This window comes from Malaclemys terrapin, chromosome 8 (assembly GCF_027887155.1).
Source record: "Malaclemys terrapin pileata isolate rMalTer1 chromosome 8, rMalTer1.hap1, whole genome shotgun sequence".
Classification (NCBI taxonomy): domain Eukaryota; kingdom Metazoa; phylum Chordata; order Testudines; family Emydidae; genus Malaclemys; species Malaclemys terrapin.
In genome coordinates, this window is record NC_071512.1 from 48201506 (window position 1) to 48219226 (window position 17721).

Here is a 17721-nt window from a genome sequence, read left to right on the forward strand (position 1 = left end):
CTTGGTGAGAGAGAGGAGACCTCTTGAGCTAGCTTTAACTAGAGACTGCCTTGAAGGTGCCTCGAAGGAAGGACCAGCTGGGGCTAGAGCTTAACTGGAGACATCTAATGTCAAAGCTGTCTTGGCCAGGTAGGCCTGGGGCAGGACCTTTTTAAGCTTGTAACTAGTTTGGCTCCCCTTTTGTTTTGGGCCCGGCCGAAGAGTCAGCTGGGGAAGAGCGTGAGAGGCATGTCCACAGGGCACACTAGGAAATGGCCCAAGGAGACAGAGGGGTCAGTATCCTGAATTGACAGCACAACTGCCCATCTCACTTGGTTGGAGCTGACCTAAAGTGAAGAGAGATGAAAGTCAAATGCCCTCAGAATAGCACTTCTTGGTTATCCTCCCGCTTTCTGGGGCAGGCGGACCAGAAACAGAGAGCTGGCAAACAATGTGAGGGTTCTGGGAGGACCTGAAAGGGGCTGTGAAGAGTTATTTGCATTGTATGCAGGTTGCCACTACATGTGCTGCAATCAAAGACAGGGGCTAGGCCTTCGCTGCCAAAATAAGGCGATAGCATGTGTTAGCTGCAAATCCTGGGGGAGACAAGGCTCTGTAGTGCTTTACCTTGATGTAGCTAGTCAAGGTCGACTCTGGGTGGAGGTATGGTGTTGACCTCTGGTAGCAATAGCAAGGTAAAAACTACCTGTGCTTCGTCTGTCCTAGGAATTAACAGCAAGAGAGCTAATGTGCATTAGTTAGCTTTCTGCAGAGAGCCAGAGAGAGAGAGGAAGCGGTAAAAGAAGAAGAAATGTGACTGGATAGTTTATGGACCTGTGCTAAAGGTTCAAAGGCCAGCTGTTATCTCGCAGGGGGAAGCTGAGATTGGAGGGGGGGCCGCAGGCATGGTTAGAAACAGACCCTGCTTTCAAGTAGCAAACTGCCCCCTCTCCCTCCCGATGACTCAGGTTTTAAAACAACTCATCCCCCTGTTCGCTTTCTCCCCCGCCCCGGCTGAGAAGATCACAGCCCTGGCTGGTTTGTCTGGCTGTGCTGTTGGCACTGCGTTGCAACACAAAAGAGAGAGGAGCCAAAAAAGCAAACACGCGCCCATGCACAAAAAAAAAAAAAAAAAAAGGCCAAAAACCCAGCCCAGGTCAAGGTCTGGGAGGTAAATTTGTAACTCAGGGCAGACTGTCGGGAAGCAGGTTATAATGTGCAAACAGGCTTCCCGATCCCTCCTCCCCTGAGGGTCCCCTTTGTCAGGGTGACTGGAGCGCCCTTCCCAGGCTAGTGAGCTGGAGGCCAGGGACACAGCTCAGAGATGCAGGTCCCCCAGTGCATGGCGACGGGCTCCTTTCCTCCTTTCCGTAAGTCCCCATCTCACCCTTTCTTAAAATGTAAAGCCGAATGGTGCTGAGCTGACACTGTCAAGCCGAGCGAGCAGGGCCATACACATTGCCTTGAATCCGACTTTACCAGGAGAGGGGCTGATGAGACACAAGGGCTGCCTGGGGTCTTTACAAATAGCAACGCTCCATTGTTTTCCCTGGGGTTTTGCAACAGCATGGCTCTTCTCTGCCCTCCTGTAACAGTCCTGGAAACCCTGCAAGTTGAGGTTTGTCGCAGTGTAACTCGGGTGCCAGCATGCAAGTTTTGGAAAGAAACAAGCTTTTGTGGCATTGGTTGCTCCAGGTTGCTCTGGGTTTGATTTATTTCTCCCTGATAAGCCTGGGTTCATAAAAGAACAAATGGGAGGTGAGCCTGGGACACAGTGTTCAGTAAATGTTTTCCTCTTATAGTGCATGAACAATAACATGCATGAAAAAGAAGTGGGAATGGGATGCAATTCTGTAATGTACGCATACAGCTTGGGGCTCACACTTTGTATTAAGGCAGTCGTCCCCAACGCGGTGCCCGCGGGCGCCATGGTACCCGGCGGGGCATTTATGTGCACCCGCCTAATGCCCAGCAGGGGAGAGAAGCCGCGGCCCCGCACCTGACGGGGACAGAGAACTCAGGCTGCGGGTGTGGTGTTCTCTGTTCCCGGCAGGCGTGGGGCCCGCCTAGTGGCCAGCAGGGGAGAAAAGCTGCGGCTCCGTGCCTGCCGGGTACAGAGTACTCCGGGGCTGCGGGCGCCGGTGTTCTCTGTCCTCGCGGCTTCTCTCTTCTCTCTGGATTCATATATTATGTAATATTAAATATGATGGTTTTCGTATTATTTAATGTACAAATACAAAATAAGCCTTGAAAAATTGTTGGCGCCCGCCACACTCTTCTGAAAACATGAATGTGCTACTGGCCACAAAAAGGTTGGGGACCACTGTATTAAGGGTACATTTATAAAACAGTTTATAAAGGGTTAATGATTCATAGATGTTATGGGCATGCACAGGTGGTTGTAAGTGTAAGCCCATGCTTGCATTGCAACATTTAGTGGTGGAAACAAGTGAAGAATCAGTGGGGAGGATCCATAGTTTCTTGGTTTTGTTTTGGGGCACTCTGATTTGCTGGGGCTAGCTGGGGTGGTTCTGCTGGATGGGTCAGAATCCTCCACAAATGAGGCATGGCAGTCACTAGGCTCTTTGAAGCTACTTAGGTGATTTCCATTGTGAGCATGTAGCCTGGCAAGACATGCTCAGAATTGTTCTCTGATAGAGCCAATGGGAACTCAAGGGGAAGGGGAGGAGTTTATAAATAGGAAGAGTGGGAGCCAGATTAGAGTGGAGGATTTATGGTGGGAGCAGTAGTCTGTACCATAGGGATTGTATTCCAGGGACTTTACCCATTTTGTGGGATTTAGATAGCAGGCTGCTTGCTCCCCCACCCCTCTGCAGAAGAAGAAGAAGAAGAAGAGGACTAAAAATGGCTGTAGGCTGTGCAGATTGCAGACTGGTGTGGCAAAGACTCAGGGGGAGTTTGAAGGAGACTGGGGAACTAGCACTTCTTTCCTCGCTTTAAGGAGATGGCATGCCCTAGAGAGAGTTTAGTTTCTGTTCCACAGAAACTGAGAAGAGAAGCGCTCCGGGGAAGTGTATGTATGTGCATGTGCTTAATTATAGTTTGCATACTCATGATAGTAACAAAACTAAAACTTGGGGGAGGGGGGGAAAGCCCCCTTGAAGGAGTGTAGTCAATAAGCAAGAGTTGTTATTGATAATATTCATAATTGTTTCAAGGGTTATAAGCAAACTGTTATGTATGCATAACTTTATATAGCTTTAGTAAATGTTTATCTTTAGTGATTTTGAGCCACTCTCCAGTTACATATTTAATGCTATATTATACATCAGCATGGGGAAAAAATATATTTTTAAATCAAATTTTTAATTTAAATCTGACTATTTAAAACAGTTTTTAAATTTAAATGTTATTAAAAATAAACCTACTTAAAATTAAATTTGAAAGTAGGACAGTCTATGTTAAGGTCTAAATTTACAATAATTTACAATTTAAATGAAATAAAACTAATGCTAAGCAGTACCTATTTCCTTCTGAAGTTTTAAAGCAGATCACATCACTGATCTGGTGGAAGTCTGGCTAAGCACCTGGAACCAGAGTTTGTTGAAGAAGGATGAATTGGAGAGAGTTCAGAGAAGAACCATGAGAATGATTAAAGGATTAGAAAATCTGCCTGATAGTGATAGATTAGATTCAAGTGATAGAGAAGGTTAAGGGGTGACTTGATTACAATTAGACTAGATGATCACAAATGAATCCCTTCTGGCCTTGGAATCTATGAAAAAGTGCTAAACCAGCTTTTGACAGCAGTAGTCTTTTCTGCCGGTGCCGAGAGACGATTTTGTTTATTTCAGTTTATTCAATTAGTTCAGTTCAATGACTAGTTTATTCAAAGTTAAGACACTGATTGAAAGTTGAAAAAGCAGGAAAGCTTGTTTTGTCCTCCCCCCTGCCCCTTTCTTCCAATCTATGAATAAAAACCTGGTATAAGGGATGTGATCTACTAGTTCTAAAATCTCAAAGGGCATGGCAACCAGAGACCATTAGTTAAATTCACTAACTACAGATAATACTTACTTTGTTTACTAAATCAGTTAGTTTTAAATGCAAAACATATTTTGATCCTCTTTTTTCTTGATGTATCCAGCACATTTAAGGTATTTTTTATTTAACTGTTAAAAAGGCTGTTTTTGACATTTTTAAATGAATTCTAATTTCTATCCGAATAAGGCTTGACACAAATCCCAAGTAAAAAATTAATAATCATCTAGTAAATAAGAAATGCATCATTCAACATTTTCTAACATAAAATATAAAGATTATGAATCTGAATAAATGTATGTAAATTATATCATTGCTTAAATAAATGTGTATAGATATACTATAGTGTCCTGGTTAGCAAAAGGTACCAAATGTAGTGTAAAAGTTTTATTTAGTTGCAAATCAATGTTTTTTTAATGATTATCAACTGGTGATTTTTCTTTAGGAAAATAATACTAAGTACAAATTAAAACAAGATTAAAATTGATGATTTAAATCAAGTTTTCCTACTTGCTAATTTAAATCATGATTAAAATAGCTTTGATTTAAATCAATCCACCTTGTAATATGTATCAAACTCCTGGTCTGTACCCCAGCAGAGAGGTAAGCTGAGGTACAGGAAAATAGAAAAAAATATTATGCCTAGCATTACCCTGGTGCTTTTTACAAGCCTGGTTCCCTAAGTACATCAATAGGAGGGGGTATAGATGCTTAAATAAGCAACCTGTTGAGCTGCTGGACTCTAACAATTAGTAACAATTGATCTAACTGCTTATTACACTGTCAATCATTTATTAGGGGAACAGAGTGGATGCGGTAATATCTTTTATTGGACCAACTTCTGTTGGTGAGAGAGACAATCATTTATTGACCCTTTACTAACTATTTATAAATGCACCCTAAATATATGACCCATCTTGGATCAGTAAAGGGTTCCAAATCACAGAGCTCACATGGATTGAAGCTGCAATTAAACTCACTGCTTCCTTGCTAAATCGAGTTCTGTAAACTGATGTTTACAGAACTTTGTTAATGTCAGGTTAACAAAGATATCAATGAGTGCATTGAAAGATTCATTGGTTCACAAGCTGTTTTATGTTATGTAAACTGACTAATAGTTGTGTGACACAAGATAGTCAACAGAATTTCCTGGTGGATAATATGCAAGGTGTACATATTGTTTTCAAATCAGTACTTTCTATCAGGGGTCGGCAACGTTTGGCACACGGCTCGCGAGGGTAAGCCCCCTGGCGGGCTGGGCCAGTTTTATTTACCCGCTGACGCGGCAGGTTCGGCCAATCACGGGTGGGGGCAGCGGGAGGCGGCACGGGTGAGGGATGTGCTGGTCGCGGCTTCTTGCCGCCCCCATTGGCCCAGGACGACGAACTGCGGCCAGTGGGGGCCGCGATCAGCCGAACCTGCCGCGTCAGCAGGTAAATAAAACTGGCCCGGCCCGCCAGGGTGCTTACCCTGGCGAGCCGCATGCCAAACGTTGCCGACCCCTGCTTTATATAGTGCAAACTATTGGAGTGAGTAGAGTTCACCTGTCATGCAATGTTGTGGCTGGTTTTTCAGATGCTAAGACTGATGGGAGCTGGTCATACAGCGGAGAACCAGGCCCTATGTCTTGTACCTTGTGGTCTAATTCCCACCTGCACAAATGGATGGCAAATCGGAGGTGTCACACTAACAAGTCAGATTCCTTCTGTGATCTGGCCCCTTTATGCTGTCCATAATCACCCTGCCTAGTTTAGAGCAGCTCTGATGCTGCTCTGAACTAGGCAGGTGTTAAACCCAGTGTAGAACTAGACTCAGAATCAAGTAGCTGCAAGCTGCTCCTTTGGATATCCTCTCCACCTTAACTGCACCCTGTGAATACTGAACATAACTACTAGTCTGGCCATGTGATCATAGCAGCATTTTGCAGTCACTTGGCATGGCTGTAAATGGCTACACCAGGCGCAGGGCAGTGGGGAATCAGGACCAGAGGGTTGAACCGGATGCAGAATACTGTACGAAGAGTAGAACTGGGGTGAGCTATTTGTAGGCTATGCTTTTTTGACTAAAATTCATCTGGGTTCTAGTTTGAGAACAGACTGATTTTTATGAATTTGTGTGCGATCGGTGATTGAGTGATTGCTCCGAGCAAACAAATTTCAGCCCTTGGATTGCTTACAAACTGAGCCTGATGGTTGTATTTCCTCTTTGTTGTTACTGCTGCCTGATTAGTCACCTTAAAGATATAAGTCCAAAATCCAGGGACTCTGACCCCACCCCATGAAATAGGCTGTGTGCTGGGTAACTGTGGAAGATAGGAGGAAGTCTGCCAGGCTGTAGAGTCAAGCAAAATTCATGATTTGTGAATATAACAGTTAGAAAAGAGAGCTAATGTGGTCTAGCGGAGAAGGCACTGGAGTGGGAGTCAAGAACCTGGTGTTCAGTCCCTGGCTCTGCAACTGATTTGCTGTGTAAGCCTGGCCAAGTCACTGTGCCTGTTTCCTTGTTTATGTAGACTGTAAGATCCTGGGCTTGTCCCTTAGCATGTGTGCAGGATACTTAGCAGCATGGGGCCCTGCTCTCAGGGCCTGCAAGGGCTACTCAATTGCAGTAATAACTGTCTAAAAGCCCTCGGTACACCAGGGTGCTAGATGAATTTGTGCACAAACCGGAAAGGTGTGTCTGCATCGCTGAGTTGTTTGAGTTGCTGCAATCCTTTACGATCATTTGATAGCCGGAGACAGTGTTTCTGTTGCTCATTCACACTAACACAGTGGGATGGTTAATGGTGGAAAACAGCCAGTTAAATTTGGGTTGGGGGGATAGGCACAGGAATCAGTAGTATTTTTGCAGGGGAGGGGGCTGGTGGTGTAAGGTTTGTAGGCCTCCCAGGAAAGTTGAGGCCAGCTTTGCCCATGAGAGATATGAGGATGGGAGAACACCCCTGTGTTCCCTATGGATGTTTGAGTCAATCTTAGCAGCAGCAAGCTGGTTATCCACTGTGCATGTGTGGAACAGACAAGCATCATGCTGCGAGGAGTAAGATATGTGGTCTTCTGAGTGTCAAGGACCAGTGTGTTGCCATTTTGGCTTGCGTGGTTTGCTACAATTCAGGGTCTTGCAGGGTTGTTTGCATTAGGTTGAGAAATCAGTGATGCGAGTTGGGTATTTTCTTGCAGTTTATTCACAGTCTTCTTTCCCAGAACATAGTTGGAACAAACAATGCCAGGCAGTTTCCTTGCTGAGATCCCTCTCCAGCAGTCTCTGTGCTCAAGAAGCCCTCTGCCTTTGTTTTTTCTCAGGATCACGCTTGCAACACCTTCTCCTGTGTCCGTCGAAGGCCTGGTCTACTCTACAGAGTTAGGGCAATGCAAGGCAGCTTTCGTCGCCCTAGCTATGGAAGTGCTGACACTTAAATGTGGTTCCCGCCAACGTAACTGCCCTGCTATGCCAACTTAATAACTCCACCTCTATGAGAGGTGCAGAGTTAATGTCGATGTAGTTAGGTCACCACAGTGTCAGTGTTGCTTATGTCAACTGTTACTGGCTTTCAGGAGCCATCCCGCAATGCCCCAGACCAACAATACAATAGATACAGGTGCTCCCGGTGAGGACACACACTGCCAACACAAGGGCCAAAGTGTAAACACACAGAAGCGGTGTAGTTACAGTGGCGGCTATATGCCTATGCAAGTTAGATCAACTTAATTTTGTAGTGTAGACATGACCTAAAGTACTTACATGGCCCCTGTCACCAGAGTGTCTGAGCACCTCACAATCTTTCAAATACTTGTCCTCACAATACCCTGGTGAGATAGGACCCTGCTGGTAATCTCATTGTACAGATGGAGAACTGAGTCATGGGAAGAGTAAGATCATACAGGAAATGATCAGAGCAGAGACTTCCTGCTCAAACACACACTGCCTGCAATTGATAACCTAGCCCTGCTTTTGCAAGTGGGGAAACCCATCAGTCCACACAGCTTAGCTCTGACCTGCCACATGGCCTATTGCTTGCTTTTAGGTGATCCCCACTGCCCCTGGCTGTTTATGCTTTCTCCTTTTGTTGAGTCTGGAGGAGGGTGCTTGTCACCCATTGGCTTAACGAGGTCTGTGATGTTTTTGAATAAGACTTACCAGCCATAAGCACCTTTCAGCATAGGAAGTGATTGACAAATCTCTCTCATGAACCTGGCCTCAGACACTGGACTAAACACGAAGAAAGCAAGACATTAAAGCCAAGTCCAGTGTTTCATGCCCTGCCCCTCAGTCTAGTCATTTGAGTGTCCAGTGTTCCCAGTATAAGTTGAATGCTCCGTGTCTGCTTCAGCTAGTCTTTTGTTGTGTCCTGTGTTCTTAGAGATGTTCAGGTGATGTATAAACTTCTCTGTCACCATCTGAGGCCGGACACAGTGGGAGGAATATAGGCTGAGGCCTGGTCTATGCTACAAAGTTAGGTTGTTGTAAGCTGCCTTGCGTTGACCTAGTTGTGCATATGTGTACGATTAAGTGGCCCATTATGCCGACATAGTAATGCCACCTCCCTGAGCAGCGTTGAGCTAAGGTCGATGTACAGAGGTAGATACAGCGCAAGTGTAGACATTGCATTACCTATGTTGACCCTAACGGTCCTCCAGCAGCTGTCCCACAATGCCTGACACTGACTGCTCTGGTCACCATTGTGAACTTCACTGCCCAGGGGTCCTGGAGTCCAGCAGCTACTCTCCCTTTAAAGCCCTGTGAATTTCTCAATTTCCTTTTCCTGATTGCCTGGCTTGGTGAGCACACCTAGCAGCTCTTCATTGTTGTGTGCAACTGCCCAGCCGAACATGCCAGGTGCACGCTCCAGCCGTGCTGCTGCCTGGAGTAGATGAGATATTGGATCTTCTGGACCTGTAGGGAGAAGAGGCTGTGCATGCACAGCTCTGGACTTGCTACAGAAATGTGGACCTCTGTAAGTAGGTTCCTCGGGGGATGCAGGAAAAGGGCTATGACAGGGATCAGCAGCAGAGCCGCGTGAAAGCCGAGGAGCTGCAGCAGATGTACCAGAAGATCAAGAGGGCCAACAATTGATCCAGTGCCAAGCCACGGACCTGCTGCTTTTACAAGGAGCTGTATGCCATCCTCAGGAGAGACCCCCACCACCACTCCACACAACACCTTTGATTCCTCCAAGGAGCCCGAGTCATAGGACTCTGCCATGAACTGTGAAGTGGATGAGGAAAAGGAGGAGAATGGCAACTGGGGAATCCAGCTGCTCAGCAAACCAGGATCTGTTTTTGACTCCACCAGTCAAGCACAGTTGAGCCCGATGCAGGGGAAAGAACCCCGGGTAAGTGTATACATACATTTTCCATTACAGGGATGCTCCCCCAGCCCCTGCAAATAGCAGAACACATTAAATTGACTTTTCATTAATTTACTTGTGCTAGAGGACAGAGTGGCCTGACCAAGATAGGTAGAGTTGCTATCTGCTTTTCAGTCGCCTATAGAATTAGTCGTCATCCCCGTCCCCTACCCCCACCTATGTGGAGCAGTTTGTTTATGCACACAGGGATGTCCCTTGAATTCTCCGGAGAGATCTTAATGAAACTTCCATGGAGGTCCTTTGCAATCCTCTCTCAAAGGTTTCTAGGGATGGCAGCTTTATTTCTTCCTCCATGGTAGGATACTTTTCCACGCCAGTCAGCGATAACTTCAGCAGGCCCCATTGCAGTATAGAAGTTAGCAACATATGGGTCCAGGCAGCTTCAGGACACCAGCAGCAGCTGTGCTCTCCGCACCTTTGCTATCCTCAGGAGTGAGATATCCGCTAAAATCACCAATGCCAGTATTCAGTGCCATTGCCCTATGGTACTAGTTATAGGCCTCCAAGCAATTCCCTCCTCATTTCCCTAACCCTCTGTGGGCCATGCTCACCGTGGCAGGTGCTGTGACTGGTGCCGTGCACAAGTAATCCCAAGCAGAATTGTGAATGAGCAGGTAGTGCTTAAAACTTTAGGGAGCAAAGGGAGTGAGTTCTGCCTCTTAACTTTTGCTTTCTTTCATGATGATAGTGATAATGGTACCTGTGCAGCTGCTGCCACTGTGGCCTTGAGCCTCCTCCACCACACCTGCGGAATGCCTGAGCCAGGTAAGGGGGAGAAAGAAGAGGACTTGGGATGACATGTTCAATGAAATCCTGCAAGCCAGGGCTGCATTGGACCGTGAGCACAAGGCCTGGAGAGTGAACATTGCAGACAGCCTGGAGAAGGAAAGAATGGAGAGGAGAAGCAACAGAACATAATGGGGCTTCTCCGGCAGCAAACACAGATGCTGCAGACTCTGGTGGACCTACAGGTTCAACAATCCTGGGCTCGCCTCCCTCTGCAGCCCATTGAGAACTCAATATTGGGACCTCCCTATTCCACCCTCATAGGCGTAGTTTGACCTCTATATTTTGGGGGTGGGAGGAAGCTCCAGCCAGGCCAATGGGGCCGTGCATGGGGGGCAAATTCTGTGTCTGCCTGAGACTTATCATGTATGTGTAGCTGAAATGGACATGAATGTTCTCTTCCCTTCATAAGTTCTTCACTCTTAATTTATTAAGTTTTAGTAAGTTTTAAATACATTTGTTTTAAAATTTAATGGTTTCTTTTTTTGCACTGAATTCTGTTATAAAATACAGGTCTCTTATTTAAAACAAAACTCATCTTTATTAGTTTGCAACACCTGCTACCGAATGCTTAGCAGGCCTGAAAGTAACCAATTACTTGTCACTGATAGTGTGACACAACTCATAGGATAAGCCACAAACAAAAGTAATAGAGGTATTGGCAATGTTATATTCCTACATGTACAACAATCACCACACAATTCCTAACAGGCCACAAAAGAGCAGGGCCAGGGAGAGCATGGTGCAGCAAAACACGTTACTATGGCTCATTGTTAAAATGCTCTTTCAAAGCCTCCTTGAGCTATATAGCTACTCAATGAGCTCTTCTAATAGCTCTTGTATTGGCTGTTTAAACTCAGCAGACAGCCACTCCACCTCTGCCCTCCACCCTGGCAGAAAGACTTTCCCCCTTTGCATCACAGATATTATCCAGGACAAAGCAGGCAGCTATAACCATTGGACCAATAATATCCCAATCTTGTGAGTAAACAACGCCAACGTCTCTTCAAGCGACTAAATGCACATTCAGCTGTCATTCTGCACCTGCTGAGCCAGTAGTTGAATCATACCTTGGTGCTGTCGATGGCCTGTGTATGGGTTCATGAGCAAGGGGTAGGCTGGGTTGCTCAGGATCACTACTGACACTTCAACATTCCCAATGACAACCCACCAGTCAAGAAAGTCAGTCCCTGCTTATAGCTTTCTGAACAGTCTTGTGTTCTTGAAGATGCGAGCATCATGCATTATCCTTGACTAACCAACACTGATGTTGGTGAAGCCTCCCCAGTGATCCCCGGATGCTTGTGTAACCATAGAAAAGTATTCCTTTCTGTTGATGTACTTTATGGCAAGGTGGTCTGGTGCCACAATAGGGATGTGCATGCTGTCTAGTGCTCCACTGCAACTTGGGCATCCTATTGCTGCAAATCCATCCACTATGTCTTGCACATTGCCAAGAGTCACAGCCCTGCGTAGCAGGAAGTGATTAATGGCATTGCACAGCTGCATGACAACCGCCCCTGCAGTGGATTGCCTGACTCCAAATTGATTTCCGGCTGACTGGCAGCAATCTAGCATTGCAGGTTTCCATGGTGCCACCCCCAATTGCTTCTCCACTGTCAGTGCAGCTCTCATTTTGGTATCCCTGCACTGGAGGGCTGGGGCAAGTTCGGTGCATAGATCCAGATATGTTGCCTTGTGCATCTGGAAGTTCTGCAGCTGCTGCTCATCATCCTAACCCTGCATCACAATGCAATCTCACCAGTCAGTGCTCATTTCTCAGGCCCAGAAGTGGCACTCTACCATTTGTAGCTGCTCTGTGAATGCCACCAACCACAACAATCTGTCCTCCAAGAAATCATTATGTTCCCTGCTGATTTGGTGGTTCTTGTGGCTTTGTAAATACTACAGGATTATGCGTCCTGTGCTTGCAGTGCTCATGGCAATAGTGCAGAGATATGCAGGCTCCAGGCTTCTGCTGGAGATGGTGGACAGTGAGGAGGGTCAAGTGGGTTTGTGGGATTTTGAAAAAAGGCATGAAAATTATGTGATACAGATGTCATTATGGGATGGATTGGAGACTTGCACACTGGGAAGTTGACCCCATGCTCCCAGTCACCCCTGCGCAACTCATTTTGGCCCCATTATGCATTGCCACAACTTCTCAAAAGACAGAGCACTGGACGGTGGCAGGTTGCACACTGGGTTCCTAACTGTGGTGCACTGCCCTTGCACTGACACAAGCGCTCCTGGTGAGTACGCATAAGGAACCAAGTATGTATGTGCACAAGCGAGATACTCACAGCAGTGGCCCTTGACATAAGTTTGTAGTGTAGCCATGGCCTTAGTAGGGTGACCAGACAGCAAATGTGAAAAATCGGGATAGAGGTGGGGGGGTTATAGGAGCCTATATAAGAAAAAGACCCCAAAATCGGGACTGTCCCTATAAAATTTGCACATCTGGTCACCCTAGGCCTTAGTGAGGGGAGTTGGTCAGCTTTTAGGCATGTACCACCCCAGGCCCTCAAAGGTTTTGGAACCCCTGTTGCTTTTGAAAGACATGACCAATATATATTAGGGTGACCAGATGAGGGAAAGCAAAAATAAGGGACACATTGGGGGCGGGGCAAAAAAAAAAAAAAAGCGCTGCCGGTGGATATCGGGACAATTTTATAGGGACGGTCCTGATTTGATCAGGATGTCTGGTCACCCTAATATATATGTTGGTTTCCCTTCAAAAGATGGGACAGATCTATGGACTGCCTCTAACTGGGTCACAGAGTTGTCATCTGGCCTGGGACTCCTCAGGTCTGGACCCCAGACATCTGGGGAAGAAATATCTGAACCCCACTGGTTTCCAATTTTATATAATTTATTAGCAAAACTAAATCAATGAGTAAAAAGCATAAAATAAAATTCATCTAAACACATCAAATTAACAGAGTGAGTTTATATCAAATCCTTAACTGAATTGACTTATCAGGTTGATTAAATTGTATCAAGTAAACCTACAATTTATAAGCTTTATCTACTAATTTGGGATGGTAGCAGTTTTGTATAGCTGTCAGCACCCAAAGTCAGTGTATTATTAATCTCCATGCCACTCAGTATGTTTATTCCAGCTGAATGGCTGGATAGATGGAGGTTTAGATCACTCTCAGGTTGAAATCAATGTTGAGACTATAGGCCTGATGCCAATTAAGGCAGCCTGCTAAAATTATGGGTGATAGCCAATCTCCTCCCCCGCATCCTATGTAGTATTACATGTAACATTCCAATACAATTCAAGACTACACAGCTTGCCAGTCACATTCCTGCAAACAAAATGTATGCATGCAAAGGGTCAAAATTCAGTTTCTGATTGGCTGAAACCCTACCATGATCTCCAATGAAAGTAACACTTTTCTATTCAGCTGATTTATGAGAAATAATTAAATATGCATCTTGTCCTGAGGGAGGATATTAAAGGTTTTGATGCCATATCATTAGTAGGGGACAGTTAAGTAGCTTGTCCTGTGACAGCTCAAAAGTCTTTTTAACGCGCTATAGTTAGGGAGGGTTAAGGCAAATAGAAAATGTAAGATGCATTGAAGCTTATTCATCTTTTGCCCCTAATTTAGAACATCTTTGCCTTATGATTTTTTTCCTTATAGCTTTGAGATTTGTATCGAAGAGCAATTCAGTTGTATTAGCTTAGTTGTATTATAGCTGGTGGCAAATGCTATACCTTAGTTTGCAAAGTAGTGTCCATTAGAACTACACATAAATCTCTGAAATTTAACTTTGCAGCTATAGTCTTGTAGTTAAGACACTGGACTGGGATTCAGGAGACCTGGATTTAAGTCCTCTGCCACAGATTTCTTTTTGTGTGATTTTGGGCAAGTCACTGGCGCACGTCACACCACAGAGCCAATGCTGGAGAACTAGGCATTCTTCTGCCAGCATAGCTACTCTCTTCCCTGAATGATAGTAGCTACATCAACAGAAGCCCTTAGATGCTTGAGCTTTTCAAGCCCAAATGTGCTTTCTGAATAATTCCCTAGGGAGCAGTAAGTCTGCAGCTTTGCACAGACTTTATTTTAAATCAGGTGTAAAATAAGAAGGATGAACGTTTGAAAATGTGTCCCAGCACACGACCAGTAGGAAAGTCCATTACTTTATAAGCGGGGGTGTTGATGCTGGTTGTGTTGTGCATGTATATTAAGGATCTGATCCAGCAAAGTGCTGAAGCACATACTTACTTTTAAGCATTTATGGAACTACTCACATCACTAAAGTTAAGCATGTGGCAAAGTGCTTGGTCTAGTGATGTAATTGTCCAGGCAAATGTTTTGGGAAACCCAGGATCAATTAAAATGGGCTTAGCAGGATGATTCCTTCTCCACTGAAGTGCCTCTTTACAGACCAGACAAGGAGTATGGTTAGGAATAAGGAATTCCTGAGTTCAAGTCCCAGATGTTCACTGACTATCTTAATAATTAATTATTCCAGTAGTTCCCAAACTGTGGCCTGTGGAGAGCTTTCTAGCAGCAAGGGGCTGGTTTCTCTTCCTTCCTTGCAAATAAGAAACTGGATGCTTGTAAAAGCAGCTGGAAACAAAGAGGTGGAATCAAACCAGGTGGCTTTAAGGGCTACTACAAAAGAGGAGAGGAAAGAAAAGCTGCCCTCAGGGACTGGTGCCCTGAGTGGAGCAATAGCTGCTAGCTATTTGCAAAGAGAGGAATGTTCAATGAGAGAGGCACCAGGCAGCATGATGTGGGGTTCAGGGGGAAACAGGATCAGGCACCTGGCCAGCATGTCCAAGGGTGAAGGGAACCACATGGCAGGGAAACATGTGCAAGGGCAGAGGGGAAGGAGCAGAAGTCAGGCAAATATGGCAGGAATCAATGGGGGAAGAGAGGACAGAACAGATGGGAGGGGGAGATGAAATTAAGAGCAAGAATAGACAATGTGATTTGGCTTTCTAACAAATGGGCAAAACGTGGCATTAAAGTTTATTGTACGTACATCCCTTATGTCATTCTCCTTCTAAGAAATTGCTGTAGTTGCCACAGGGATGTAGTGGGATTGTGAATGGGCAAAGGGCGTGGTCTGTTCATTCATGATTCATAGTGCAATAATCATGGGAGGGGAGGTGGTCTGCACAATCACGAATGGGAGAGGAAGTGATCTGCTGGATCATTCATGCACGGGAGGAGGAAGGAGAGGGTTCAGTTATGAATAGGAGGGGGTATCTTCAAACTGTATGAAGAGACGTGAATAACACTGTGAAAAAGCTTGAGAACCCCACGAACTCTGCCATCTGAAATTTGGCCATACCCTACTTTAGTTGGCACCTTCTTACCCCCTCATGTTAGTTGCTTTACCTGATACAGCCCATTCTGCCAGCCACTGGGTGTGTGAGTGACACCAGCTTAGGGCTTATCTATACAGGAACATTTTACCAGTTATACCAGGATTGTTAAACTGATCTAGTTAAACCTGTAATATTCCTCATGTGGACACTCTCATTCCAGCATCATCCTTTTCTTCCAGACTTAGTCCCATCTCTATGGGGCTGGCTCTTCAAATCCTTCTCCATTACAGCCTGACTTGAAGCAGTTCCTCAGAAACTTTGCAGCCAATCAAATGCTTTTGTTTTGACATCCATCCGTCTAGTTTAGGGTCTTCCAACCGTTCTCTAACTATCCACTTCTAAGTTCAGGACTCATGTCATGGATTTCTTTGGCAAAGTTTTATGGCTGGTTGCCAGCCTGATGCCAATTTTCCTTTTTCAACAGGGCTCAGGATTTTATAAGAGAGTTACTCTTATTCCAGTGTAAGAGTGGCCTATTTCCATTTTACTTAAACCTCTTCGAAAGCAACATGTGTTAAACTGAAAAAAGGCTCTCTTGTACCAGAATAAGTTAGTCCACACAGGGGGTTACACCAGTATAACTGTGTCGGTTTAAATTCACATGCTATCTTATAACAGTTTAGACAAACCCTTAAACTCCTCAAGGCAGTGGCTCTCAACCTTTCCAGACTACTGTATCCCTTTCCAGAGTTCGATTTGTCTTGCGTACCCCAAATTTCACCTCACTTAAAAACTACTTGCTTACAAAATCAGACACAAAAATACAAGTGCCACAGCACACTATTACTGACAAATTGCTGACTTTCTCATTTTTACCATATAATTATAAAATAAATCAATTGGAATATAAATATTGTACTTGCATTTCGGTGTATAGTATATAGAGCAGTATAAACAAGTCATTGTATGAAATTTTAGTTTGTACTGACTTCGCTAGTGCTTTTTATGTAGCCTGTTGTAAAACTAGGCAAATATCTGGATGAGTTAATGTGCCCCCTGGAAGATCTCTGCGTGCCTCCTGAGAACCACTTCTCTCAGGCTCAGCTAGACTCAGTGAGCTGGTTGCAGAGGTGATGTGCAAGGCGCTGTAAAGTTATGCATTGATAAGTGGGTGAGAGTCTAAGTACATTCGTGTAACTGACTTGCTGATGGGGTCAGAGGGAAATGTAAATTCACCAGTGTAGACTCCTTTAGAATCATCCCTGAATTTGGTCCAAAGTCCCTGCTTTGAGATGATTAGAGGCCCTGATCCTGTGAGGTGCTGAGTGACTCCTAGGAAGTGCAGAGCGCCCTGTGGTCCCACAGAAGCTGGTGGGAGTTGAGGATGCTCATTAGCTTTCATAGGGATTCCGGCCCAGAGCAAAGACACAATATGGGGAGGTAACAAATGTTAGCGTTTGGGGAGCAGAGGACAAGGGTGTGAGACCCATGTGGTTGCTTGGATGAGCTGTGCCTGAGTGACTGAGGTTGGGAAGGTGTTTTCTGGGGTTTGGTTTGGCTTTCCATGACACTGTCGCTAAGGGAGGAGGAGTACCCAGATGTACAGGCCTCATGGGAGAATGTTGCTTTAAAGAGATGCTTGAAGAAGGCATACATGATGAAATGCTGTTTTGAAGCTGGGATTTCTCAAAGGAGCACTGAGGCCAGGCCTACGCTTAAAGTTTTGCTGGCATAGTAATGTTGGGTAGGGATGTGATGTTTGGCTAACATAGCTATGGCAACAAAAACCCTCATGTTAACAGTTACCCTGGGGAAAATGTCCTTCTGCTGGTATAGCTTAGTTTGCACAGGAGAACTGATATAAGCTATATTGGCAAAAGGACTCTTTTCCTAATAACTATAGCCACACTGGCAAATCATCTCAGTGTAGACGAGGCCTCGTGCACCCAAATCCCATTGGCAGCCAGTGGGAGTGGGCACCTCCCTTCCTTAGGACCCTTTGGAAATCACAGCCCACCTGGCCAAATGCATCCTACTGAGGTGCTTGTCTGTTCACCAGACCTTGAATATTAACCAAACACCTGAAATAACCTTCACTGTATCTTTCAATTCCCAACTCTCTCAACCCTCTGTTCTCTGAGTTCGTGTTAGTACAATCAGCTGATGGAAGTGGTTATAAGCTGTTACATTATCTTCTTTGTGTGGTGGGTTTAAAAATTCCTGTTCTAAGCTTATCTAAGGGGAAGGATGGTTTGCCTAGGATACACGAGTTCAGCTGCCTGTGTGGCTTGGA

General features: G+C 45.2%; 1 protein-coding gene across 3 annotated transcripts in view; it reads left to right on the forward strand.

Annotated features, from left to right (window-relative positions):
• The first annotated feature begins 1239 nt into the window (after nt 1–1239).
• RXRG (retinoid X receptor gamma) overlaps nt 1240–17721 on the forward strand; it is a 102330-nt gene continuing 85848 nt past the window's right edge. Inside the window, exon 1 of one of the 3 annotated variants that reach the window (XM_054038640.1) lies at nt 1240–1349. In XM_054038640.1, the coding sequence (XP_053894615.1) occupies nt 1304–1349 (46 nt within the window). In that variant the 5' untranslated portion in view covers nt 1240–1303. Of the gene's footprint in view, nt 1350–2959; nt 3014–5929; nt 6014–17721 lie in introns of those variants that run through there. The other 2 variants (XM_054038642.1, XM_054038641.1) reach the window with 2 other exon arrangements.